The sequence below is a fragment of the Carlito syrichta genome, unplaced genomic scaffold (genome assembly GCF_000164805.1).
Source record: "Carlito syrichta isolate Samal-C Ts95f unplaced genomic scaffold, Tarsius_syrichta-2.0.1 Scaffold137389, whole genome shotgun sequence".
NCBI lineage: Eukaryota > Metazoa > Chordata > Mammalia > Primates > Tarsiidae > Carlito > Carlito syrichta.
In genome coordinates, this window is record NW_007081485.1 from 15,576 (window position 1) to 40,947 (window position 25,372).

Sequence of the window (25,372 nt, forward strand, 5' to 3'; positions counted from 1 at the left end):
CAAAAAAAAAAAAAAAAAAAATCGAAAACTAGTCGGGCATGGTAGCGCACGCCTGTCGTTCCGGCTATTTGGAAGGTTGCGGTGGAAGGATCACTGGAGCCTAGCAGGTTGAGCCTGTGGTAGCTGGGAGCATGCCACTGCCCTCCAGTCTGGGCGACAGAGTGAGACTCCAAATCAAAAAAGAAAACATGCCAAACCAATTGTAAGTAAGAAGCAAAAACAAAGGAACATCTTAGTGGTTCCTTTATTTTAAATTAATGTTAAAATGCTGCATATTTTATCACTGCCACAGAAATGAACTTTAATTAAGAGGACAAAGTAAAAAAGAAAGTGACACAGAAGAAAAGTCAGGATAGAGTTACTAAAGGGGATAAAATGAAAAGAAATAAAAATACTTTTTTCTAGGTGCTGTCCCTTAAAAGAAATTAATAGACTTTACTTTTTAGAGCAGCTTCATGTTTTCAGAGTAATTGAGCAGAAAGTATGCAGTTTCCCTATCCTACTCCCCACGTGGTTTGTCCCCTCCAGTCTCATGATGACACGTGGTCCCCAATATTAAGGTGAGACCTCTGGGAGATCTTTGGGTCTTGGAGGGGGATCCCTCGGGAAGGACTGGGTATCACTCTGTGGTCATGAGTGAGTTCTCACTCTCTTAGCTCACGTGAGGCTGGTTGTTTAAAAGAAGTTGGCATTCCCTGCTCTCTCTGTCCGGCCCTCCCCATGGGACACGCCTGCTCCCTCTCTGCCATCCGCCATGATTGTGAGGTTCCTGAGGCCTCACCGGAAGCCCAGAGGATGCCAGCACCCTGCAGAATTGTGAGCTAAAATAAGCCGATTTCCTTTTCAAATTACCCAGCCCCCGGTATCTCTCTGTAGTCACAAAAAATGAGCTCATACAGAAAATTGATACGAAGTCCAGGTGTTGCTGTAAAGCTCCCTGAAAAGGTAGAAGCAGTTTTGGAGCTGGGTAACAGGCAGAGGCTGGAAGAGTTTGGAGGGCTCAGGTGACAGGAAGATGCCGGAACTTCCTAGAGAGTGGTGAAGTGATTGTGACCAAGATGCTGATAGAAACACAGTGAAGGCCAGGCTGATGAGGCCTCAAATGGAGATGAGGGACATCTTGGGAACAGGAGCAAAGGTCACCCTTGTCATGGTTTGGCAAAGACCTTGGCTGCACTGTATCTGTGCACTTGGACCTTGTGGAGGGCTGAACTTGAGCCCTCCAGATGGCTTAGGGCACCTGGTGGAAGAAATTTCTTTTTTCTTTTTTTTGAGTTGGAGTCTCTTTGTCACCCAGACTGGAGTGCAGTGGCGTGCTCACAGCCACCACAGCCACGACCTGCTGGGCTCCGGCGATCCTTTCCGCCTCAGCCTTCCAAGTAGCTGGAACTACAGACTCACGCCACCATGCCTGGCTAGTTTTTGTGGTTTATTGTAGAGACGAGGTCTCACCAAGTTGCCCAGGCTGGTCTCAAACCCCCAGGCTCAGGCATTCCTCTCTCCTTGGCCTCCCAAAGTGCTGGGATTATAGACTGAGCCACTGTACCCAGCCTGGAAGAAATATCTAAGCAGCTGAGCATTCAAGAAATGGTGTGGCTGCCTCTAACAGCCTGGGATCAGATTTGGATCAGGGAATGACTTAAAGTCAAAAATTGTAACCAAAAGGGAAGCAGATTGTAATGTGCAACCTGGCCCTATAGGAGAGAAGGAGAGAGCGTTTTCTTTTCTTTGTTTTTTTTGAGTTGGAGTCTCACTGCGTCATCCAGGCTGGAGTGCAGTGCCACACTCGCAGCCACCCCAGCATTGACCTGCTGGACTCCGGCGATCCTTCGGCCTCAGCCTTCCAAGTAGCCGGGACTGCAGGTGTGCACTACCATGCCTGGCTATTGATTGATTGATTGATTGATTGATTGTAGAGACAAGGTCTCGCCAAGTTGCCCGGGCTGGTCTTGAACCCATAGACTCAGGCAATCCACTTGCCTCGGTCTCCCAAAGTGCTGGGATTACAGGCTGAACCACTAAACCCGACCTGAAAGAGCATTTTCTAGGGAAGAATCTAAGTGGTTTATGGAGCCACCTCTTTTTTTTTAGTTGGAGTCTCACTCTGTTGCCGAGACTGGAGTGCAGTGGCCGCTCCCAGCCACCGCAGCCTCGACCTGCTGGGCTCCGGCGATCCTTCCGCCTCAGCCTTCCAAGTAGTTGGAACTGCAGGTGCGCGCTACCATGCCCGGCTAATGGAGCCACCTCTTAAACTAAAAGGTGCCAGCAGGTGTGTGGCTCACGCCTGTAATCCCTGCACTTTGAGAGGCTGAATTGGGAGGATTTATTGAGCCCAGGAGTTTCAGACCAACCTGGGTAACATCTTTTTTTTTTCTAGTTGGAGTCTCACTCTGTCGCCCAGACTGGAGGGCAGTGGCCGCTCCTGGCCACCGCAGCCTCGACATGCCGGGCTCTGGCGATCCTTCTGCCTCAGCCTTCCAAGTAGCCGGAACTACAGGTGCGTGCTACCACGCCCGGCTAATTTTTTGATTTATTGTAGAGATGAGGTCTCGCCAAGTTGCCCAGGCGGGTCTCGAACCCTCCCAAAGGCGCGGGATTACAGGCTGAGCCACTGAGCGCAGCTCTGGGTAACATCTTAAAGCCTGGTCTCTATAAGTACATTTAAAGAAAAATAAAAGAAAGGAAGCCAGGTGCTAATGTTCAAAACAATGGGCAAAAGCCCCCACAGCCTTTCAGTAAATTTTCAAGGCGGTGTCTCCAGGGGGGCGGGGCAGCTCGGAGTCTGTCTTGTTCCTCCTGTGACCGGCTTTCTGCATCCCAGGAACTCTGGCTCCGGCCTCCACGGGAAGGCCCCACCTGCCAGCCTTGCCGGCTTTGAAGTGGTATTAAGCCTGCAGGTGGCAGAATGCCGGCTGGTGGGGCCTTGGCCGCTGCCCCCTAGATTTCAGTGGCTGTAGGAGGAAGCCTGGGTACCCACGCAGAAAGAAGCCTGTCGCAGGGCTGGGAGCCCGTAGAGAGCCTTTTCCAGGGGCCGTGCCGAGGGGGAGCGTGGGGTTGGAGTACGCAGAGTCCCACCACGGTACTGACTAATGGGGGCGGGGGTGCCATCCTCCAGACCCGAATGGTGGAGCCACTGGCAGCATGCACCCTCGCCTGGAAACTGCAAGCATTCGACTCCAGCCTATGAGGGCAGCCCAGAAAGCCCGCGGGGGCCTGCCTGAGACCTTGGGAGCCCGCCCCCGGATCAGCGTGCCCAGGAAGCAGGACGTGGAGTCAGGAGACTTAATGTCCGCCTTGCTGGGTTTTGGACTCACTGGAGCCTGTCGCTCTTCCTTTGAGCCGATGTCTGTCTCTTGGGACAGAAGTGCTTGCCCAGTGCCTGTACCACCGTTGTGTCTTGCAAATAAACACTGGCTTGTGGTGGGAGGAACATGCTCAGTCTCAGATGAGACTTTGGCCTGTTGAGTTGATGCTGGAGTGAGTTAAGACTTTTGGCGACTACTGGGAAGGGACGATTATACTTTGCAAGGTGAGAAGGACATGAGATTCAGGGCCAGGGGCAGAATGATGTCTTGGAAAAACTGTCTTCCATGAAACTGGTCCCTGATGTCAACAAGGTTGGGGACTGCTGACCTAGCCTGCTGCACAGATAGGCTGTGTGGGACAGCCTGTTGCTGCCAGGCTACACCCCTGCAAGCTGTGTTTCTGTGCTGAATGCTATAAGCCATTGTGCCACAATGTATCTAACTATATCTAAACATCCAAAAGGCACAGCAAAAATGCAGTATAGGCTGAGCACAGCAGCTCACACCTGTGATCCCAGCACTTTGGGAGTCTGAGGTGAGAGGATTGCTTGAGTCCAGGAGTTCTTGAGCCAGCCTGGGTAACACAGTAAGACATTGTCTCTACAAAAAATTTTAAAAATTAGCCATTTTTACCTTGATCATCCAGTGTATTACCATAGGAAAATGACTGACAGTGGTGGGAAACTATGGGATGGAGGGAGGGCAAGGGAGGTGGGATTAATGGTAGTAAACATCTGTCTGGGGACGGGGAGACACCTCTTATCAACAAGGGTGCCTGAATGAAGCATATCTGTACACCTAACCCTTAACTGTACCCCACAATATCATAATAAAAAATATTGTTTGTAAAAAAAAAAAATTAGCCATTTTTAAATGGGAGGCTGAGGCAGAAGGATCGCCTGAATTCAGGAGGCCAAGGCTGTGGTGAGCCATGTTTGTGTCACTGCACTCCAGCCTGGGTGACAGACTGAATCCCAGGCTCAAAATAAGAAAGATTTTTAAATGGTACTTTTTAATAGGACACTTAATAGCAATGAAGCTTACAGGACTGGAAGGTTGCTTTGGGTGAGTAGTGAGTGGTGAGTGAATGTGAAGGCCTGGGACGTCACTGTACATTCCTGTGGACTTTCTAAACACTTTACACTTGGGCTGCAGTATGTTTTGTTTTTTTTTGAGTCAGAATCTCACTCTGCATGCAACCCAGACTGTAGTACAGGGGCGTGCTCACAGCCACTGCAGCCTCAACCCGCTCAGCTCAGGCGATCCTTCTGCCTCAATCTTTCAAGTAGCTGGAACTACAGGTGTGTGCCACCACGCCCGGCTAATTTTTTGATTTATTGTAGAGACAAGGTCTCACCAAGTTCCCCAGGCTGGTCTCAAACTCCTGGCCTTAAGTAATTCTCCTGCCTTGGCCTCCCAAAGTGTTGGGTTTCCAAGCATGAGCTACTTTTTCCAGCCTGTAACTTTTTTACTTTACAAATTTAGGTTTTTGAAACTTTTTTATTCTTTTTTTTTTTTTTTGAGTTGGCGTCTCACTCCATTGCCCAGGCTGGAGTACAGTGGCACACTCAACGGCCACCCCAGCGTCGACCTGCTGGGCTCCGGAGATCCTTCTGCCTCAGCCTCCCGAGTACCCGGAACTACAGGCGCGCGCTACCTCACCCGGCTAATTTTTTGATTTATTGTAGAGATGAGGTCTCACTGCTGACCAGACTGGTCTCGAACCCGTGGGCTCAGGCAATCCTCACTCCTCAGCCTCCTGTAGTGCTGGGATTACAGGCTTGAGCCACTGCGCCTGACCTTTTCGATTCTTTTGTATTTACATTTAGCTTGAAACACAAACATATTCTCATTCGTCCAGGCTGGAGCGCAGTCGTGCAAACACAGCTCACTGAAGTTTCACGCTCCTGGGCTCAGGTGATCCTTCTGCCTCAGCTTCCTGAGTATCTGGGATTACAGGCATGTGCCACCAGAGCTGACTAATTTTTTTTTTTTTTTTTTTTGTAGAGATGAGGTCTCACTATGTTGTCTAGGCTGGTGTCAGACTCCTGGGCGTAAGCAATCTTCCTGCCTTGGCCTCCCAGAGTGCTGGGATTATAGGCGTTAGCCACTGCATCCAGTTCAGAATATTTTATTTATACCTTTATTCCATAAACTTTTTTCTATTTTTATGTATTTTTTAAGAGGTAGGATTTCATTCTGTCATGCAGGCTGGAGTTCAGTGGTGTGATCAAAGCTCCCTCTAACCTTGAACTCATGGTCTCAAGCCATCCTCCTACCTCAGTCTTCTGAGTTGTTGGGGCTACAGGGACATACCACTGCACCCAGCTCATGTTTTTTGTTTGTTTGTGAGATGGGGGTCTTGCTATGTTGCCCAGGCTAGTCTTGAACTCCTGGCCTCAAGCAGTCCTCTGACCTCAGCCTCCCGAAGTGCTGAGATTACAGGTGTGAGCCACCGTGCCTGGCCAGTTTTAAGCTTTTTGTTTAATGAAGAGATAAATAATCAATTCATCTAGGCCTACACAGGGCCGGGGGCATCATTGTCACTGTGTTCCACCTGCACATGTGGTCCACGGGCAGGTCTTCAGGGAGGTAGTGCACATGGAGAGGTCTCCTATGGTGACTGTCTTCTCCTGGAATAGGTGAAGACAGTGTCTTCTGGAATACCTTCCGAAGGACCTGCCCAGGGCTCTTGAGAAGGTGTCACTCTTCAGAAATACGTACATGATGATTTGCTTGGTTTCCTTTCTTTTTTTTCCTCATCAATTTGCTTGTAAGCTGATAATATGATGTGAACATTCCTCTCTGTTCATGAAAACCTTTCGCTGCTGATGTCCTTGTTTCAAATTTTTGAAGGAACTTGTTGAGGTCTGCAGAAGTTTCTGCTGAAAGCTTCACTGAGTTTTGTTGCAGGCAGTCCTTTTTGTTTGTTTGTTTGTTTGTTTGGAGTAGGAATCTCACTCTGTTGCCTAGGCTAGAGTGCAGGGGCACACTCATGTCCACCACAGCCTTGACCTGCTGGGCTCAGGCAGTCCTTCACCTCAACCTTCCAAATAGCTGGAACCACAGCTGCGCCACCATGCCCGGCTAATTTTTTGACTGATTGTAGAGACAAGGTCTCACCAAGTTGCCCATGCTGGTCTCGAGCTCCTGAGCTCAGGCAATCCTCTCACCTCCGCCTCCCAGAGTGCTGGGATGACAGGAGTGAATAACCTCACCCAGCCAGGTGGTTCTTTTTCTTCTGCAGTTCCCTGTTCTCTTGTCATTTTAGCTACAGGCACCAGTGACATCTACTGAGACCATCATGGTGGACCAAGCATCCTTGTGTGGTCTGGTGTATTCTTGGCATCAGTGTGGTCTGTTGGCTACAGTTGCCGTGCTCTTCCGTTTTGTGTTGCCGGGTGCCTGGGCTCTGTGCTTCCTGCGGGCTGGGGAGGCAGGTGTGGTGGCAGAGGAAGGGGCCGGAAGGATGTTGCTGCCTTTTCCAGCAAGCCTCCTTGTCAGGAGCAGGGGCTGAGGATGCTATTTTTGGGAAAGCAGATCTTGTTACTCTTTGGGATGTGACCGTTAAAACTGTGTGTGGGCAAATTTTGCAGCCGTCAGCACAAGCGAACTGTCTTTTTTAGCTGTGTAAGTTTTCAAAAATTCAGAGACAGAATAATAGGAGCCCGTATGCCCATCTCTCAGATTCAATAGTTTTGAACACTCGGCCGTGCTCACTTTGGTTATCTTCCTCCTCCTCCCTTCTTACAGCTGTGAGATTTTAAAGTCAGTCCCTGATTTCTCGTCATTTCAATACTAAATTCTTCTTCGTGTACTTCTAAGAAAATAAGAACATTTGGAACATAACCACGATGCCAGTACCGTACCTGGCAACGTTAGTAATTAGTAAAAATCCAGGCCTCATTAAACTTTTTTTCTGATTATCTCTATACTATAAGCAAATAAGTCTTAAGTTTAAATTTTTGGAACGGTATGCTCTGTCCATAAAAGTACAGAAATAAGGCCAGGCGCATTGGCTCAAGCCTGTAATCCCGGCACTTGGGAGGCCAAGGCGAGACGATTGCCTGACCTGTTGCCCAGACTGGCGTGCAGTGGCCACCGCACAAGCTCGACTCGCTGAGCTCGGGCGATCCTTCCGCCTCAGCCTTCCAAGTAGCTGGAACTACAGATGCATGCCACCACGCCCAGCTAGTTTTTGTGATTTATTGTAGAGATGAGGTCTCACCAAGTTGCCCAGGGGGGTCTTGAACCCGCGGGCTCAGGCAATCCACTCACCTCGGCCTCCCAAAGGGCTGGGATTACTGGGTGATCCTTATCTAGTTGTCTCTGAAGCTGGTTTCCTGTTCATGCAGTTAGATGATTCAGTGCCTGTGTGTCAAGCACCACGTGTAACCCGGGCACCTTTTGTTGGGTCATGCCGTTTGGAGATAATGAACCGACACCTCCCCGAAGTGCTGCTGCAAAGAAGAAAAAATGCCTTTGTTCTGTTTCTGGCTCAGTGCCCAGTACAGTCGACCGGTCTAGGTCAACAGCCTTGGCCCTAGGAGCTGGCAGGCCGGCACTGCTTATCTGGGCATTCCCTGCGTGGCATGAGCGGCTGGGCCAGTTTCTTCTGGCAGCTGTTTCCTGGTGTTCAGATGTGCCACCCTGCTGGCTCGAGTTGCTTCCTCCTGTTTTTCTAGTGGCTCCGCCCTCCTGAAGCTTTGCACAGCTGCTGTCCTTGTTTGAGCCCCCGGGCCAAGGCCAACGCACACAGTCTGGGGGAGTTGGAAGACCGCCTCCTGGTTCTCTTGCCTGTTGGGGAGGGAGGCGGGACGTTGTAGCCACTCCAGCTGGTCTTTCCCTCGGCTTCCTTGACTCCACGCGGTCTTGATTATCCTCCTCACCCTGACTCAGTCTTTTTTTGCGGGGCGGTGGTCATACCACACTGACTCCGTCTTGCTGGTGGCTCTGCGTGGCCCATCCTTGAGTGGCGTCCTGAGACCTCCCAAGTTCTCGTCTGCAGGACCCCTGTCTGGTACCGCTGTCTCTACTTGCTTGTCCCCCAGGTCCACAGTGGGACTTACCTTTATTGAGTCCTTGTCCGACTTGTCCCTTGGTTCAGTGACCCCAGCATCCCTGTGGCTCCTCCACCCCTCTGCCCCTGCACCGGGGTGGGTAGCAAGTCTTGGCTGTTCTGCCTTCTCTTCTGCTCTGCCATCCATTCTGTGGGCATTCCCTGGTGAAAGCCACCAGCATCTCTCTCTGGGTTGCATCTGGTCCCAACTGGTCTCCTTCCGCTTGTCTTCTGTCAGTCACAGCCACGGTTTTCTGCAGCCCACATGTGATGCTGCTGCTTTTCTGTTTGAGACTCCTTCCATTGGCCTCGGAGACCCACGATGGCCAGTCGCTCCACGCCTACGGTTGGATCCCTCTATAGACACATCATCTCTTCTTTTTTTTTTTTTTTCTTTGAGTTGGAGTCTCACTGTGTCACCCAGACTGGAGTGCAGTGGCCGCTCCCGGCCACCGCTGCCTCGACCTGCTGGGCTCCGGCAATCCTTCCGCCTCAGCCTTCCGAGTAGCCAGAATTACAGGCGAACGCTACCACGCCCGGCTAATTTTTTGATTTATTGTAGAGATGAGGTCTCGCCTGCCCACGCGGGTCTCGAACCCTCGGGCTCAGGCAATCCACTCACCTCAGCCTCCCAAAGGCGCGGGATTACAGGCTGAGCCACCGAGCCCGGCTAATGTTTTTTATTTATTGTAGAGATGAAGTCTCACCAAGTTGCCCAGGCGGGTCTCGAACCCGCCGGCTCAGGCAATCCACTCACCTCAGCCTCCCAAAGTGCTGGGATTACAGGCTGAGCCACCGAGCCCGGCAGTCTCTTCTTTTTTTGAGTCAGTCTCACTCTGTCCCCAAGGATGGAGGGCAGTGGCACGCTCCCTGCCTCCAGTCTCAACCTGCTGGGCTCCGGCGATCCTTCTGCCTCAGCCTTCCGAGTAGCCGGAACTACAGGCGTGCGCTTTCACGCCCGGCTGATTTTTTGTTACATTGCAGAGACAAGGTCTCGCCAACTTGCCCAGGCTGGTCTTGAACCCCTGAGCTCAGGCAATCCTTTCGCGTCTGCCTCCCAAAGTGCTGGAATGACAGGCTGGAGCCACAGCACTGGCCAGTCATATGCATCTCTTAACTTAACGCTCAGTGTAGACTGTCCTGGGGCTGCTGGTTTAATTGTCTTATTGAGCCTCATAGGTGGAATGGGTCTGTCAGCTTGTCTAGTCTGGTGCTGATTGGGCTCCCTGGAGAGTTTTGTTACATGAATGCATACATTTAACTCTTTCCTTGCCTAGCTCGGTGCTCTCTTCCAAGAAACTGCCTCTGTTTAATTCTGTTTATTTACCCAGAATTTCAGTACTGAGATGTGATTTGTACCCGCGACAGTGTTGCAGTTGCGGGTTTGCTTTCTAGCCTGGTTATCATGCAGGACAGGAGCACGATGCTTCTTGTCCCTTGCACTTTAGGGGTAGAGCCCAGGTTGCATTCGGCACATGCAGTTGGCACCAGTGAAACAAACAGCAAATAGGTTTGGTTAGATTGTTTTGATCGTTGAAAAACATCTAGTATGCTAGTAGGAAGTTTATAAAATAAATGGAATGAATTTTACAAAAAACAGTATTCAACTTTTTTTTATTATAAAGATGTGGGGTACAATTCCGGGTTAGGTATACAAACGTTGATTATGCAGGTACCCTTGTTGATGAGGTGTGCCCCTCCCTCCCCTAGCAGTTTCCCTCAACTGCCAATCCCACCCCCCTCCCCTGAAAGTTTCCCATTACTGCCAAATGCTTTCTTTTTTTTTTTTTTTGAGTTGGAGTCTCACTCTGTCGCCCAGACTGGAGTGCGGTGGCCGCTCCCGGCCACTGCAGCCTCGCCTGCTGGGCTTTGGCGATCCTTCCGCCTCAGCCTTCCAAGTAGCCGGAATTACAGGCATGCGCTATCACGCCCAGCTAATTTTTTGATTTATTGTAGAGATGAGGTCTCGCTGCTCAGGCAGGTCTTGAACCCGCGGGCTCAGGCAATCCATGCACCTCAGCCTCCCAAAGGCGCAGGATTACAGGCTGAGCCACCGAGCCCGGCTCCAAATGCTTTCTGATAGTATTATAATTGTTCAAGGTCTGCTTATGAGTGAGAACATATGGAATTGTCTTCTTTGTTTCTGTGATAAATCACTGAGTATGATCGACTCCAAATCCATCCAAGTCGCTGTGAAGTCTGTATGTTTGTCCTTCTTTATGGCTGCATAATATTCCATTGTGTATATGTACCACATTTTTTAATCCAGTCCAGCTCCGATGGCCAACAAGGTTGGTTCCGTGTTTTTCCTATTGTGAATAGAGCTGCAACAACAAACATAGTATTCAACTTTTCAATCCAGGAAATGCATATTGAAATGAGACCACTTATTTTACCTTTAAGTTCACAAAATGATTGATAACGGACAAACTGTGTGATCCACGTGAAAATCAGTATTGTACAGGTAAAGTGCGTTGCTGGCAGCTGTGTGAGCTGATGCATATTTTTGGAGAAGAGGGATTGCATTTGCACTCTTTGACTTCTTACTCCTACTTTTAAGAATCCAGTCTAGGCTGGGCTCGGTGGCTCAGCCTGTAATCCCAGCACTTTGGGAGGCCGAGCTGAGTGGATTGCCTGAGCCCGCGCGTTCGCGATCTGCCTGGGCAACTTGGCAAGACCTCATCTCTACAATAAATAAAAAATTAGCCGGGTGTGGTAGCGCACGCCTGTAGTTCCAGCTACTTGGAAGGCGGAGGTGGAAGGATCGCCAGAGCCCAGCAGGTCGAGGCTGCGGTGGCCGGGAGCAGCCACTGCATTACAGTCTGAGTGACAGAGTGAAACTCTAACTCAAAAAAAAAAAAAAAAAAAGAATCCAGCCTAAGGAAGTACCCATAATATGTGACAAGCAATATTCATGAAGACGTTCCTTCTGGCATTATTCATCATAGTAAAAAATAGAATAACCTAAGTATTCCAAATAGGGAAACATAATGTTAGTGAATTATTGACTCAGAGCTGGGCGCAGTGGCTCGTGCCTGTCATCCCAGTACTTTGGGAGGCAGAGGCGAGAGGATTGAGGATTGCATGAGCCCAGGGGTTCGAGTCCAGCCTGGGCAACTCAGCAAGACATTGTCTCTACAATAAATCAAAAAACTAGCCTGGTATGGTGGCACTTCTGTAGTCCCAGCTACTTGGAAGGCTGAGGCGAAAGGATCACCCAAGCCCAGTAGGTCAAGGCTGCAGTGGCCGTGAACATTTTACTGCACTCTAGCCTGGGCAACAGAGTGAGACTCCAACTCAAAAAAAAAAATTTTGACTCAGAATATCATGTAGCCAGAGATTATGTTTAGGAGGCAGAGCTCTGCATACTAATAGGGAAAGATAGCCAAGAGACACCATGAGAAAAAGCTAGAGGGAGGAGAAAGTCAACACGATTTCATGAACGAGAGAGAGAGATTAAAAGATAAAAAGTGTGTCTTCTATATATCCATAAAAGGTTTCTGGAAAATATACAAGAGCTGGGTGCAGTGGCTCATACCTGTAATCCCAGCACTTTGGGAGGCGGAGATGAGAGGATTGCCTGGGCCCAAGGGGTTCGAGATTAGCCTGGGCATCTTGGCGAGACCTCGCCGGTGTGGTGGTACACATCTGTGGTTCCAGCTACTTGGAAGGCTGAAGCGGAAGGATCACCTGAGCCCGGCAGGTCAAGACTGCAGTGGCCATGACTGTGCCACTGCACTCCAGCCTGGGCAGCAGTGAGATTCTGACCCAAAACAAAAAACAAAATCAAAAACAAAAATATTTAAAAGAGGGAATGGGGCTAGGTGGAAGATGGAGACAAGAAACGTTAAAAAGCATTTTTTGTATCATCTGTAGCAGTTGAGATGTTTTCATTTGTTTGTGTTTTTTGTTTGTTTTGAGAGGAGTCTCACTACTCTGCCTCCCATGCTGGAGTGCAGTGACACGCTCACGCCTACCACAACCTTGACCTGCTGGTCTCAGGTGATCCTTCCGCCTCAGCCTTCATTGTTTTTGTTTTTGTTTTTGTTTTTAGTCAGAATCTCACTCTGTCTCCCAGGCTGGAGTGTAGTGGCACGCTCACAGCCACCACAGCCTCGACCTGCTGGGCTCAGGTGATCCTTCTGCCTCAGCCTTCCAAGTAGCTGGAACTACAGGCATGCACCACCACACCTGGTTAATTTTTATGATTTATTGTAGAGACAAGATCTCACCAAGTTGTCCAGGCTGGTCTCGAACCTGTGGGCTCAGGCAGTCCTCTCGCCTCAGCCTCCCAAAGTGCTGGGATCATAGGTGTGAGCCACCTGGTCTGGCTTCGCTTCAGCCTTCAAAGTAACTGGAACCACAGGCACGTGCCACCATACCTGGCTGATTTTTTTGATTTTTTTGTAGAGACGAGTTTTCACTAAGTTGCCCAGGCTGGACTTACACCCCTGGGCCCAGGCAGTCCTCTTCCCTCTGACTCCCAGAGTGCTGGAATGACAGGCGTGAGCCACTGCACCTAGCTTGTTTGTGTTTTTAATTTTGTGTGTGTTAGAGTAAAACCATCACAAAATATCCTGAAGGCTATTGGGACCAGTGAAGATGCTTTTGACACGTCAAGCAAAGAGGATAAGATGTAAAATTGCATGTATAAAATATAGTTGTAGCTACAGGATAAACGTAAGAATGGGGGGAAAGGGCTGGGTGCAGTGACTTATGCCTGTAATCTCTGCTCTTTGGGAGGCTGAGGTGAGTGGATTGTTGGAGCGCAGGAATTTGAGACCTGCCTGGGCCACATAGCAAGACCTTATCTCTATAAAAAGTAAAAACAATTAGTATGTGTCTGTAGTCCGAGCTACTTGGGAGACTGAGGCAGAAGGATCTCCTGAGCCCAGGAGGTAGAGGCTATGGTGAGCCATGATTGCACTCCAGCCTGGGTGACAGAGTGAGACCCCAACTCAAAACAAAACAGAAAGGATAGAATGATTGTTTTAAGGTATAAGATTATATTTTCTTTGTATTTCTCTATTTTTTTTTAATTTAAAATTTGCTTTATATTAATTATACCAACATGTCTGGGTGCTGTGGCACATACTTGTAATCCCAGCACTTTGGAAGGCCAAGGTGGGAGGATCACATGAGCCCAGGACTTCAAGACCAGCCTAGGCAACATAGCGATAGCAAGACTCCATCTTTAAAAAAAAATTTAAAAAGTTACTAGCCGGGCATGGTGACACGTGCCTGTAGATCCAGCTACTTGGAAGGCTGAGGCAGAAGGATTACCTAAGCCCAGCAGTTGAGGCTGTGGTGATCGGGAGCCTGCCACTGCCCTCCAACCTGGGTGACAGAGTGAGAAAAATAAAATAAAAATAAAATAAAATAAATTAGTTGGGCACACTGACACATGCCTATAGTCCCAGCTACTTGGGTGACTGAGGTGGGAGGATCTCCTGAGCCCAGGAAGGTGAGGCTGTGGTGAGCTACCATCATGCCACTGCACTCCAGTCTGAATGACAGAGGGAGACCCTGACTCCAAAAAAATGAATTATACCAGCACAATTTTAGCAGAGTAGTTGTATGCTTTAAGAAACATGCAGAAGGACTAGTTATGTGTTGTGGATAGATCTGCTCTGTGAGAAATCCCTGCCTTTTAAAAATCCCTGTGACCTACTTTTCCAGGGTCCGGGGTAGGGGGCTGAGGATGGCGTTGGACCTGTCTGGCGAGGGTAATTTTTCTCCTTTCGCTCCCGTCTCTGCCTGGTGCGGTGGTAATCAATATAAATCAGTATGTTTGCGGTGGTAAATTGACATCTGTCTCGCTTCCTACAGGGCCCGCCCACCTTTGGGCTCTTGCTGGACATCGACGGAGTGCTGGTGCGGGGCCACAAGGTGATCCCTGCCGCTCTGGAAGCATTCCGCAGGCTGGTGAACCCTGAGGGGCAGTTGCGGGTGCCTGTGGTTTTTGTCACAAATGCTGGGAACATCTCACAAGACCGCAAAGCCCAGGAGCTGTCGGCTCAGCTGGGGTGCAAGGTGAGGAGGCAGCTGGGGGCCCGGAAGCCCAAGGACCGGGTTCCTTGTGCAACCCCAGCCCGCTCCAGGTCCCTCTCCCTGGGTTGGGTACAGTGTCGCCGGGTCCTAGGTTGTGGCCAGTTGGGTCAGTGGAATTCTCTCAACCCTGTAGGAACAAGAATTTTCCGAAGTTCAAGCCTAGCCTCATGAGTAGAGCCTCATCATGAGGCCATCACGTGTCATACACAGACACCTCCACACACTGTTGAACACAGAAGTCCTGCCCCTGTACTTGGCAGGTTTAGTTTACTGTCCTTGTACCCATTTTTTCACCCTGGCAGGAGGGCTGTTGCCCCCTGGGAAGCAATCGTCACGCTTGTCTCCAGGTCCTTGCAGCAGATGGGGCTCTGAAGTCACGGCCTTTTTGGTGAAGCCCATGTGCACCTCGAGGGTGCCGTCCTCCAGAGGCCGCACTCCTACAGGCCCCGTTGCAGCCCAGCCTCGACGCTTTTTGCTTTTGAGTTGGAGTCTCTCTCTGTCTTCCAGGCTGGAGTGCAGTGGCACGCTCATGGCCACCGCAGCCTCGACCTGCTTGGGTTCAGGCGATCCTTCCGCTTCAGCCTTCCAAGGAGCCGGAACTACAGGTGCATGCCCCCACACCGGCTAGTTTTTTGATTTATTGTAGAGATGAGGGCTCACCGAGTTGCCCAGGCTGGTCTCGAACTCCTGGACTCTGGCAATCCTCTGGCCTTTGCCTCCCAGAGTGCAGGGATTACAGGCACGAGCCACTGTACCTGGCCAACACACTCCTGCTTGTTGCAGGTGAATTGGACAGAGTCCTTTAGAGCCAGGACAGTAAATGAAATGGCCTCTTAGAGGATACTGCTTGAAGTGAATGCAAAGTGTAAGGAAATAAAATTGGTTCCTTGCTGAGGTTTCCAGAGAGTGTTCCAAAAACCTTCTGAGTAGAAGCCGCATTGTTGGGGTCAGTATAAATGTTAAGCATGCCAGGCATGGTATCTCACACCTATAATCCCATCACTTTGTGAGGCCAAGGTGGGAGGGTTGCCTGGGCCCAGGTTTTCTTTTTTTTTTTTTTGAGTTAGAATCTCACTCCGTCGCCCAGACTGGAGTGCAGTGGCCGCTCCCGGCCACCGCAGCCTCGATCTGCTGGGCTCCGATGATCCTTCCGCCTCAGCCTTCCAAGTAGTCGGAACTACAGGCACGTGCTACCACGTCTGGCTGATGTTTTGATTTGTTGTAGAGATGAGATCTCGCCAAGTTGCCCAGGCGGGTCTTGAACCTGCGAGCTCAGGCAATCCATTCATCTCAGCCTCCCGAGGCGTCGGATTACAGGCTGAGCCACCGAGCCCGGCTGGGCCCAGGTTTTCAAGACCAGCCTGGGCAGCGCTCAGTGGTCCCGCAGATCTGTCTCTTGCTTCAGCAGTGTTTGGACGGTACAGACCCCCGGCCTCCCTCCCTTCCAGCCTCCTACTGACCTCTAGTCTCCTCTCCACTTGCAACCCAGCCTCGACATACTCTTCTCGGCCACCTCCTGCCCCTGGGACCAGCCAACGGTGTTTCTGTGGTTAGCGCCTTCTTGCTGACCAACCGGGAGCTCCCAGGTTCGCCAGAATTATTCCACCGAGGTGGAGGGCAGCTGTCAACTGCCTGGTCAGTTTGCATCTGCAGACCTCCTACACTTGCCTTTCTCTGGGCTTCTCTTTCAACCACACTGATGTGGCTCTGGAAGGCAGGTCGCTTCTTCTGTGGATTGGCTGAGGAGGGGTGCCAGGGCGCCAGAGCATCTCTTGAAGATGCAAAACCAACATGGCGGCCTTGCCCTCTTCCAGGGTGTCTAGAAGCCATCTCAGAATGAGTGGGGGGCAACCCTGGATGCCATGGGAGCTGCCGTGGCCCTGGAGAAGAACCTGAACCAGTCCTTTTGGATCTTCCTGCCCTGGGATCTGCCTGCACATCTCTGTGACTTCCTGGAGAGCCATTTCCTAAATGAGGAAGTGAAACTCGTCAAGACGGGTGACCACGGACCAGCCTTCAAAGGCAGCCTGGCCCTGAGCCTGGGCTGGCGAGTATCTCTTGGAAAGGCTCACCCTCCAGCACAACGAGGAGCTCAGTGGCCTCCAGGGGGCCCTCTCAAAGTCTCAGGGCTTCTGTCTGAGCCTCCTCCTCCAGCACCAGGCAGCTTTTTAACTACCCTGGAGCCCTCTCCCAAGCCCTGGACCAAATGAAAATAAAGCTTTTTGCAGGAAAAAAAGACCAGTCTGGACAACATAGCTAGATCTCATCTCTATAAAAAATTTTAAAACATTAACCAGGCGTGGTGGCATGTGCCTGTAGTCTCAGCTACTTGGGAGGCAAGGAGGAGTCCAGGAAGTCGAGGCTGTGGGGAGCCATGATCATGACACTGTGCTCCAGCCAGGGTGACAGAGTGAGACCCCCGACTTTTTAAAAAAAGGAATAATCCCAGCACTTTGGGAGGCGGAGGTGAGAGGATTACCTGAGCCCACAGGTTTGAGACCATCATGGGCAACATGGCAAGACCTCCTGTGTACAATAGATCAAAGGATTAGCCGGTCATGGTGGCACACACCTGTAGTTCCAGCTACCTGGAAGGCTGAGGCAGAAGGATTACCTGAGTCCAGCAGGTCAAGGCTGCGGTGGCCCTGAGCATGCCATAGCATCCCGGTCTGAGCGACAGAGTGAGAATCCGACTCATAAAAAAAAACAAGCTAAGTCTGAGAAGAACTGAAAACAAGAAGAAGTTTAAGCCAGATCCCTACGACTAGTGACCAGGAACAGGTGCAAACCCCGTGACCTCCAAGTGATTGAGGAACCCAGAGGGTGTCCAGAGCTGAGCCCAGCAAGACTCAAGTCAGGTGTCCTTTCTGTTGTGTTTTGTGTGGCAAGGAGCAAATGAGACAAACCCTCCTCACACTGTGTGGGAAAGCTTTCAGGGCGCCTGGTGCTGGAACTGGCCTGTGTTTCCTGCAACTATATGTCTTCTCCTGTCTCTGCATCTCCTCAGGTGGACACAGACCAGGTCCTCCTCTCCCACAGCCCCATGAAGCTCTTCTCGCAGTTCCATGGGAAGCGGATGCTGGTGTCTGGGCAGGGGCCCCTGCTGGAAAATGCCCGAGTGTATCCTTCTGGTCTTCCTGCTCTGGCCACAGAGGAAGAGCAGGACTGGGGCCTTCCCTCCCTGGGCTGAGTGTGGACCCGAGTGAGGAGTACTGGGTGCAGGATCCCGGCGTGCCTGGGCTGTCGGGCTCTTGGGAGGGTGGACAGCTCGAGTGTCACCAGTCCTCGTGTCCAGTGACTTCTGAAGCCAGGCCACAAGCCCCTGCAGCAGAATCTTCTGGGAGCCCTACAGATTCCTGGTCTTACTGCTATAGAGTCCTGCTTCCCTGGGTCTAGAGTAAAATTCAGGAATCTGTATCTAAAAAGCAATGCTCGATGTAGGTGGTTCTGTCTCGGTTGGGGAACCACCGCTCTGGCCCTCCTCCTCGGGGCACTCAGTTCGCCTCTCAGCCAGTGCTGAGGGAGCAGCCACAGGGACCTCATCCCTTTGGGTGCGGAAGACGTGGTCCCTGTTCCCAAGCAGCCTCTGTCCTGAGCACTTCCTGGTACCAGCGCTAACCACGTGTGTGCTCCAAAGGGGGTGAGGACCAGGGTGGGGGTGGAGGACTGTGAGTGAACCCGGGTTCCTTGTTGAAGCAAGAGTACACCCATGAGCAATAAAGGCATGTTTAGATGGTGCCGAGTGTCGCAGGTGTGGAGGGAGGAGCATAGCCCTGGGACAAGGGTTGCTGGTGGCGTCTTGGAGGCTGTCAGGGAGTGGGCGGAGAAGTGCCCGTGGCTGAGAAGCCTCGCAGTGGCCTGACCTCAGGAGTGTGGCATGACTCCGCAGTGCAGACCTGAGTGCTGAAGTGGTGTCTGATGGGATCATCATTTTGGGGAGATTCATTTGTCCAGTTAAGGTTGCAAGTTGGAACTGAAGACAGGAAATGGAGGCAAGTTTAGAGGAGATGAGGCTGGAGCTGGCTGTCCCTTCCCAGGGCCTCCCCTGCTTGCTGGAGCAGGGTCATCCTTCAAGATGTTAGTTCAGTCCTCCTGCAAGACCCTGCCCGTCTCCAGCCCACGGTGACGTCTCCCTGACCTCAGTGCCGTTCACAGAGTGCTAGTTCTGATGGGCTGAGTGTGCACGAGCTCCTTGAGGGTACAGCCTTGTGTGCCTTGGCGCCCCAAGCGGTGCTCCCCAGGACCTGACCCCTGCGTCCAGGGACTGCTGCTGGGTGCCTGGAGCTGCTGTGTCCACTCTGCCTGTGCAGGCTCAGTGAGTCGTCCTTGCCGGGCCCTGCCGGTTTCCCTCCAGCCTGGTTTGATCCGGGCAGGGTCTGGCTCCCCTCGCTTGGGATTCGCTGTGTTCAGAGAGGCATCTCCCCTGGAACATGTGGTGTTGCCTCCTGATCGCGCTCCAGACTGGGCTTCCGGAACCTGGTGACCATAGATGAGCTGCGAATGGCCTTCCCTGTGCTCGACATGGTGGACCTGGAGCGGCGGCCCAAGACTACGGTGAGGGGAGCCCCACCTGGGCCGCATTGCTCTCTGGGGTCTCTGTGCAGGTGGTCTCTGCTTGCTTCACCCTCTGACCTCGCACCCTTCTGCCCAGAGCTGCTTGTTCCGTGTGTCCATGTCATCTCTTTGAGAGGCATGTCCGGCCAGGGGTTTTGTTCCCTGGACCTGTGGGGTGGCCGGAGAAGCAGCAGGCTCCCAGCCCTGTCTTCGACAGGGTTTGCTGACTGGGGGCTCCTTTCAGAGCCTAACGTCCCCCAGTGAGTAGCTTGTCCTCTGCTGGCCGGCTGTCCAGTGCTGCTCGGGGGGGTCGCCAGCCCTTGCACGTGACCACTGCTGTTCCATGGCACAGGGGTGCCCTGTGAAAGCAGCACTGGCTACTGCATGTCTGCCTGGTGCCTGGCGGGTCAGCTCATTCGAGCCGCTGTTTTCCTGTGTCTTGTGGCCGGCAGTTCCAGGGCCTCTCCCACAGGTCCTGTAGAGCAGGGGTCCCCAAACGTATCAGTCTGCAGCCTGTTGGGAACTGGGGGCACAGCAGGAGGTGAGCGGCGGGCGAGCGAGCGAGGCTTCTTCTGTGTTTCCAGCCTTTCCGCATCACTGGCATTACTGCTGGCATTACCGCCTGAGCTGCGCCTCTTGTCAGATTGGTGGAGGCATTAGATTCTTGGGAGCGTGAACCTCTGCGAAGTGCACATGTGAGGGGTCTAGGCTGTGCGCTCCTTGTGAGAATCTAATGCTGATGATCTGTACAGTAAATGTCATGTGCTTGAATCATCCCGAAGCCATTCCCCGTCCCGCTCCCCCATCAGTGGGAAAATTGCCTCCCACAACACCAGTCCCTGATGCCAAAAAGCTTGGGAACCACCGCTCTAGAGTACAACCGCCCACCGCTTGAGGTACCCTCGGCCCCATCTCCCTCGTGCGAGCTTTGTGTGTGCCACACCTCGTTAGGTGGCTCTCAGCGGTTACCAGCGGACAGCCCGCCTGTGTGGCCCAGGGCCTTCCTCCTCCAGAGCTTTCCGATGGATTCGAGCCCTTGGCCCCTCGGAGAGCTTTCTCCTTGAGCTGTGCTCATCTTGTGGAGAACCACAGCGTTGGACTTGGAACAGGGTTCAGAATAGCTGAGACTGAGCTCCTCACAAGGGACGTGACCTACCCAGGTCACACAGCCATTAGTGGCAGCGCCAAGACTCCAGGGGCCTGGGAAAGAATGGGCCCCAGAGGCAGCCTGGTCATTGAGGCCTCCGGAGCAGACATCACGAGAAAGGCCCATCATAGGCTCCCCTCACCTTCAGCTTCCCGATTCTAGACTCTCTCTTGGCCCGTTTCTTGCGTCTTGCGTTCTGGCCTTGCTGGAGAAAGATGCTTGACTGCCCTTCCTCCTGGCCGACCATCTCATGGGCATTCCTCTGCCTGTTCTGTGGCCCACTGGCCATGTCTTTGCACCTTTCTCAGCTCCCTGGCCTTGGGCTCGGCCATGGGGAGGGTCTGTGGTCCGGGTGCAGTCTGGAGTGGAGGTGACCGTTGGTTGATGGCCTGTCCTTTGTCTCTCGCAGCCGCTGCTGAGGACCGACTTCCCCGCCATTGAAGGTAAAAGCGGTCCTCTTTGTGCTGTTAGTGGGGCTGTCTGCTGGCAGCCTGGTGGGCATGAGGCCGGCCTTGGGCATCGGGACGCCTGGCTCGGCGCGGGGTCTGCCACTCACCACCTCTGGGATTGTGCTGAGACCAGTGTTGGCGGTCGTTCCTTCTCATGCCACCCGCCTTGCTACTCTGGAAAGACCGCAGCAGCTCAGAGAGTCGTGGGGCAGAAGGGGGCCATCTGGTCCAGAGTTTTTCACGCGGAAGCCCAAGGCTCCCCCTACAACAAAGACACTGTGGCATCCCCTTTCCTGTCCTGAGCTGGAATTCTAGGGTCATAGACCTTTTCATACACAAAGGAAAAATTAGCTCAGTAGAAAACCCTACCTGTAATAGGGAAAATAAAAGACAACATTTTTAGTAAGAAGATAACAATGTATTTCACTAGGTAGCAATTATTCAAGAAGTGAAATGATTGACAGAGCATAGCATTCCTGTGAGGGTTACAGCTACAGATGCAGATGGCACAAGTATGCACGGGTGTGACCCAGGCATGCTTCCTCGGTGACGCAGAAGTTAGGGCAGCCGTGCTGCAGCGACGTGATTTTCAGAAACAGGGAACAACTCTTGGGGAAGTTTTTTATTTGTTTTGTTTTGAAGTGGGATTTATTGAGAGGACAGAAAAGCTCCCACAGTGGGAGAGGACCCAAAGGGGTTGCCCTTGGTAAAGTTTTATTTATTTATTTATTTATATATTTTTTGAATTGGAGTCTCACCCTGTCACCCAGACTGGAGTGCAGTGGCTGCTCCCGGCTACTGCACCCTCAACCTGCTGGGCTCTGGCGATCCTTCCGCCTCAGCCTTCCAAGTAGCTGGAGCTACAGGCACATGCTACCACGCCTGGCTAATTTTTTTTTTTTTTTGTAGAGATGAGGTCTCGCCAAGTTGCCCATTCGGGTCGCGAACTCACAGGCTCAGGCAATCCACTCACTTTGGCCTCCGAAGGCACGGGATTACAGGCTGAGCCACCAAGCCTGGCCCCTTGATGAAGGTTTTTTTTTTTTTTTTTTTTTGAGTTGGAGTCTCACTTTGTCGCCCAGACTGGAATGCAGTGGCCGCTCCCAACCACCGCAGCCTCGACCTGCTGGGCTCCGGTGATCCTTCCACCTCAGCCTTCCGAGTAGCTGAAACTACAGGCGCATGCTACCACATCTGGCTGAATTTTTGATTTATTGTAGAGATGAGGTCTTGCCAAGTTGCCCAGGCGGGTCTTGAACTTGCGGGCTCAGGCAATCCACTCACCTCAGCCTCCCAAAGGCGCGGGATGACAGGCTGAGCCACCGAGCCCAACTCCTTGGTGAAGTTTTAAAAAACGAAGTACAATCTTCTCTTGACCTTTTTTTTTTTTTTGAGTCAGATTCTCAATCTGCTGCCCAGGCTGGAATGCAGTGGCACGCTCACAACAATCACTGCTCTCGGCATCCTCGACCTCCTGGGCTCAAGCGATCCTTCCACCTCAGCATCCTGAGCAGGGACTACAGGCACACACCACCACGTCCGACTCGTTTTCTGATTTTGTGTAGAGATGAGGTCTCACTGCGTTGCCCAGGCTGTCTCAGACTCCTGGGTCCAGGTAGTCCTCTCAGCTCTGTCTCCCAAAGTGCTGGGATTACAGGCCTGAGCCACCGTGCCCAGCTTGCTCTTGACTTTACGTGATTGTGGTATTTTTGGAAAAATCAGTGTTTATTAAAATGACTCAAAACACTTTATAGTTCTGTGTAAAACGGAATTAACTCAAGCCTTTATAACCAGGTCAAACACCTACATGGCCATATGCTATTAGGACACAGGACAGTTTGCAATGGTACACAGCTGTCCTGAGCATGTTGCACCCCTACCCCTCGCAGCCCTCGGCCACTGTGTTATTGTGACAGTTAAAAATGGCCTCTGGTTTTTTTTTTTTTTTTTTTGAGTTGAAATCTCATGTCGCCCAGGCTGGAGCGCAGTGGCTAGCTCATGGCCACGGCAGCCTCGACCTGCTGGGCTCAGGGGATTTTTCTGCCTCAGCCTTCCAAGTAGCTGGAACTACAGGCGGTTGCTACCATGCTCGGCTAATTTTTGATTTATTGTAGAGATGAGGTCTCGCCAAGTTGCCCAGGCTGGTCTCGAACCTGTGAGCTCAGGCAGTCCTCTCATCTCAGCCTCCCAAAGTGCTAGGCTTGAGTCATAGCATTTGGCTGGTCTCTGATTTTCATTTATTTATTTATTTATTTTAATTTTTAATTTTTTTTTTTTTTTTTTTTTAGTTGGAGTCTCACTCTGTCACCCAGACTGGAGTGCAGTGGCCGCTCCCGGCCACCGCAGCCTCGACCTGCTGGGCTCTGGCGATCCTTCCGCCTCAGCCTTCCAAGTAGCTGGAACTACAGGCGCGCGCTACCACGCCCGGCTCATTTTTGTTTTATTGTAGGGATGAGGTCTCGCCCAGTTGCCCAGGCGGGTCTCGAACCCACAGGCTCAGGCAATTCACTCACCTCAGCCTCCCAAGGCACAGGGATTACAGGCTGAGCCACCGAGCCCAGCTGGCCTCCGATTTTTAAAACACCTCTCTAAGGGCGGCACTGGCCTGCTGAGAACCCCTGTCTGGTTCAGTTCACCCAGCTTGTGACTGAGAGCGGCAACTGTCCTTTGTCCATGCTTGCTGTGTGTACAGCCTTGGACTCAGTGTTGGTTTGCCACACCTCACAGCAGCACTGTCAGTTGCTGTTGCTCTAGATAGTTGAGGAAACAGGCTCGGAGGTGAGTCACTTGCCCATAGTCATACAGGAAATTGGCAGATTCGGGTGAGAATCCAGATCGCTGATTCCAGATGCGCTTCTCCAGGCCACTTGGTTCTACTGGTCCCCGGGCTCAGATGTGCCCGAGGGAATAGGGCCCAGGGACATGCGGGGAGGGCATGGCAGGTCAGTCAGCAGGAGCCCTCTTCTGCGAAGGCCACTGGACTCCAGTCAAAATGGGAACGCAGAAGGCTCCTTCTGGGGCCCGGGCTGTTTGCCCAGGGACGAGGGTGTGTGGCTCTCCAGGGCTCAGGGAGCTGTGTCCTTGCCGGGCGAATACACCGAGGCAGAGCTTGTAGGTGGGAGCCCCTCTGGCCCCAGCTGGCACCCTGCGGGGCTTCCATCCGACCCGCCCCCAAGGGCCGCCGACTACCCGCAGGCTCACCCTGCCCTTCTCTCGCCAGGGGTGCTCCTCCTGGGGGAGCCTGTCCGCTGGGAGACCAACCTGCAGCTGATCATGGATGTCCTTCTCAGCAACGGGAACCCCGGGACTGGCCTGGCCACAGTCCCCTACCCACATCTCCCTGTCCTGGCCAGCAACATGGATCTCCTTTGGATGGCTGAAGCCAAGATGCCCAGGTGAGCAGCGTCCCCAGCCTTGACCCTGGCGGCCTGCTCTGGCTACTGCCTGGCTGGTCCCGCGGGCGGGTTCCCAACCCACATTCTGACGCCCTGGGTGGTCGGAGCCTACCTAATGGTTGCCCCCGTAACTTGGCCTTTGGAGGGCTTTCGAGGGCCACTTCCTATATTAGTTATTAAACTAAAACTGCAGATGCCTGAGCACTGAGGATGTGTTGAGATGACTTTTTTTTTTTTTTTGAGTTGGAGTCTCACTCTGTCGCCCAGACTGGAGTGCAGTGGCCGGGTGCAGCCTCGACCCACTGGTCTCCAGTGATCCTTCCGCCTCAGCCTTTCGAGTAGCCGGAATTACAGGCATGTGCTACCACGCCCAGCTGAGTTTTTGGATTTATTGTAGAGATGAGGTCTCACCAAGTTGCCCAGGCGGGTCTTGAACCCGCGGGCTCAGGCAATCCACTCACCTCAGCCTCCCAGAGTACGGGATTATAGGCTGAGCACTGAGCCCGGCTGAGAAGACTTTTAACACACTACCCCTGCCCTCCACAATCTTTTTATTTTTATTTTTGAATTGTGTCTCACTCTGTCGCCCTCCTGGGCTCAAGTGAACCTTCCACCTTAGCCGCCCGAGTTGCTGGGGTTACTGCGCACACCATCATGCCTAGAGTATATTTTGGCTTTTTGTAGGGGCAGGGTCTTGCTATGCTGCCCAGGAATCCTGGTTTCAAACTCCTGGGCTCAGGCAGTCCCCCTGTCCTTGGCCTCCCTAAGTGCTGGGATTATAGGAGCCAGCCACTGCGCCCAGCCACTCTCCACGGTCCTAACAGTGTGCTCTTGTCTAGTTTAGCCAGACGACAGCACTTAGGAGCCGCTCAGCGCCGATGACGCCACTGCTCCCCTCCTTGCCTCTGCCCCCAGCGTTGGTTCTTTCACTTCTGGTTTCCTTCCCCCTTAAGACAAGGCTGGGAGAGCAAGGATTCTCCTCTGGTGGTGTAGACGAGAGAACGAGGCCCAGTGGATAAGTGGCTTTCTCAAGCTCACCCTCCTGCTTGGCTGTGCTGGTGTCGTCTGTCCTGTCTGTCTGGGGGCGCCCCGAGCCCTTTGGTCCTCAGGGTGCCCCACTGGAAGGCCGGCTGGTGGCTGCTGAGTACTGCTTGGCTGCCAGTACCCGCGACGCCAACATCTTGAGTCTTCTTACCCCACTGACTCCTGGTGAGCTGTGTGGTGCTCGGGCAGGCAGTGCTCGGGCCCAGTATTGCCTTAGAGCACGTAACTCGGGGGCCCCAAGGAGACAGGCTTGTGGCGTCCTCTTCTGACACTTGTTTTTTTGTGTGTTTTGTGTGTGTGTGTGTGTTGGACACTTGTGTTTTGTGTGTGTGTGTGTGTGTGTGTGTGTGTGTGTGTGTGTGTGTTGG

General features: G+C 52.3%; 1 protein-coding gene across 1 annotated transcript in view; it reads left to right on the forward strand.

Moving 5' to 3' along the window:
* The window catches only part of HDHD5 (haloacid dehalogenase like hydrolase domain containing 5), a gene marked incomplete at both ends in the record, with an annotated part of 42,592 nt that overhangs the window by 15,434 nt on the left and 1,786 nt on the right, over positions 1 to 25,372 (forward strand). The window contains 5 exons of the mRNA XM_021708447.1: positions 14,188 to 14,397; positions 17,423 to 17,535; positions 18,876 to 18,969; positions 20,526 to 20,559; positions 23,786 to 23,960. Coding sequence (XP_021564122.1) covers positions 14,188 to 14,397; positions 17,423 to 17,535; positions 18,876 to 18,969; positions 20,526 to 20,559; positions 23,786 to 23,960 — 626 coding nt within the window. The remainder of the gene's footprint in view (positions 1 to 14,187; positions 14,398 to 17,422; positions 17,536 to 18,875; positions 18,970 to 20,525; positions 20,560 to 23,785; positions 23,961 to 25,372) is intronic.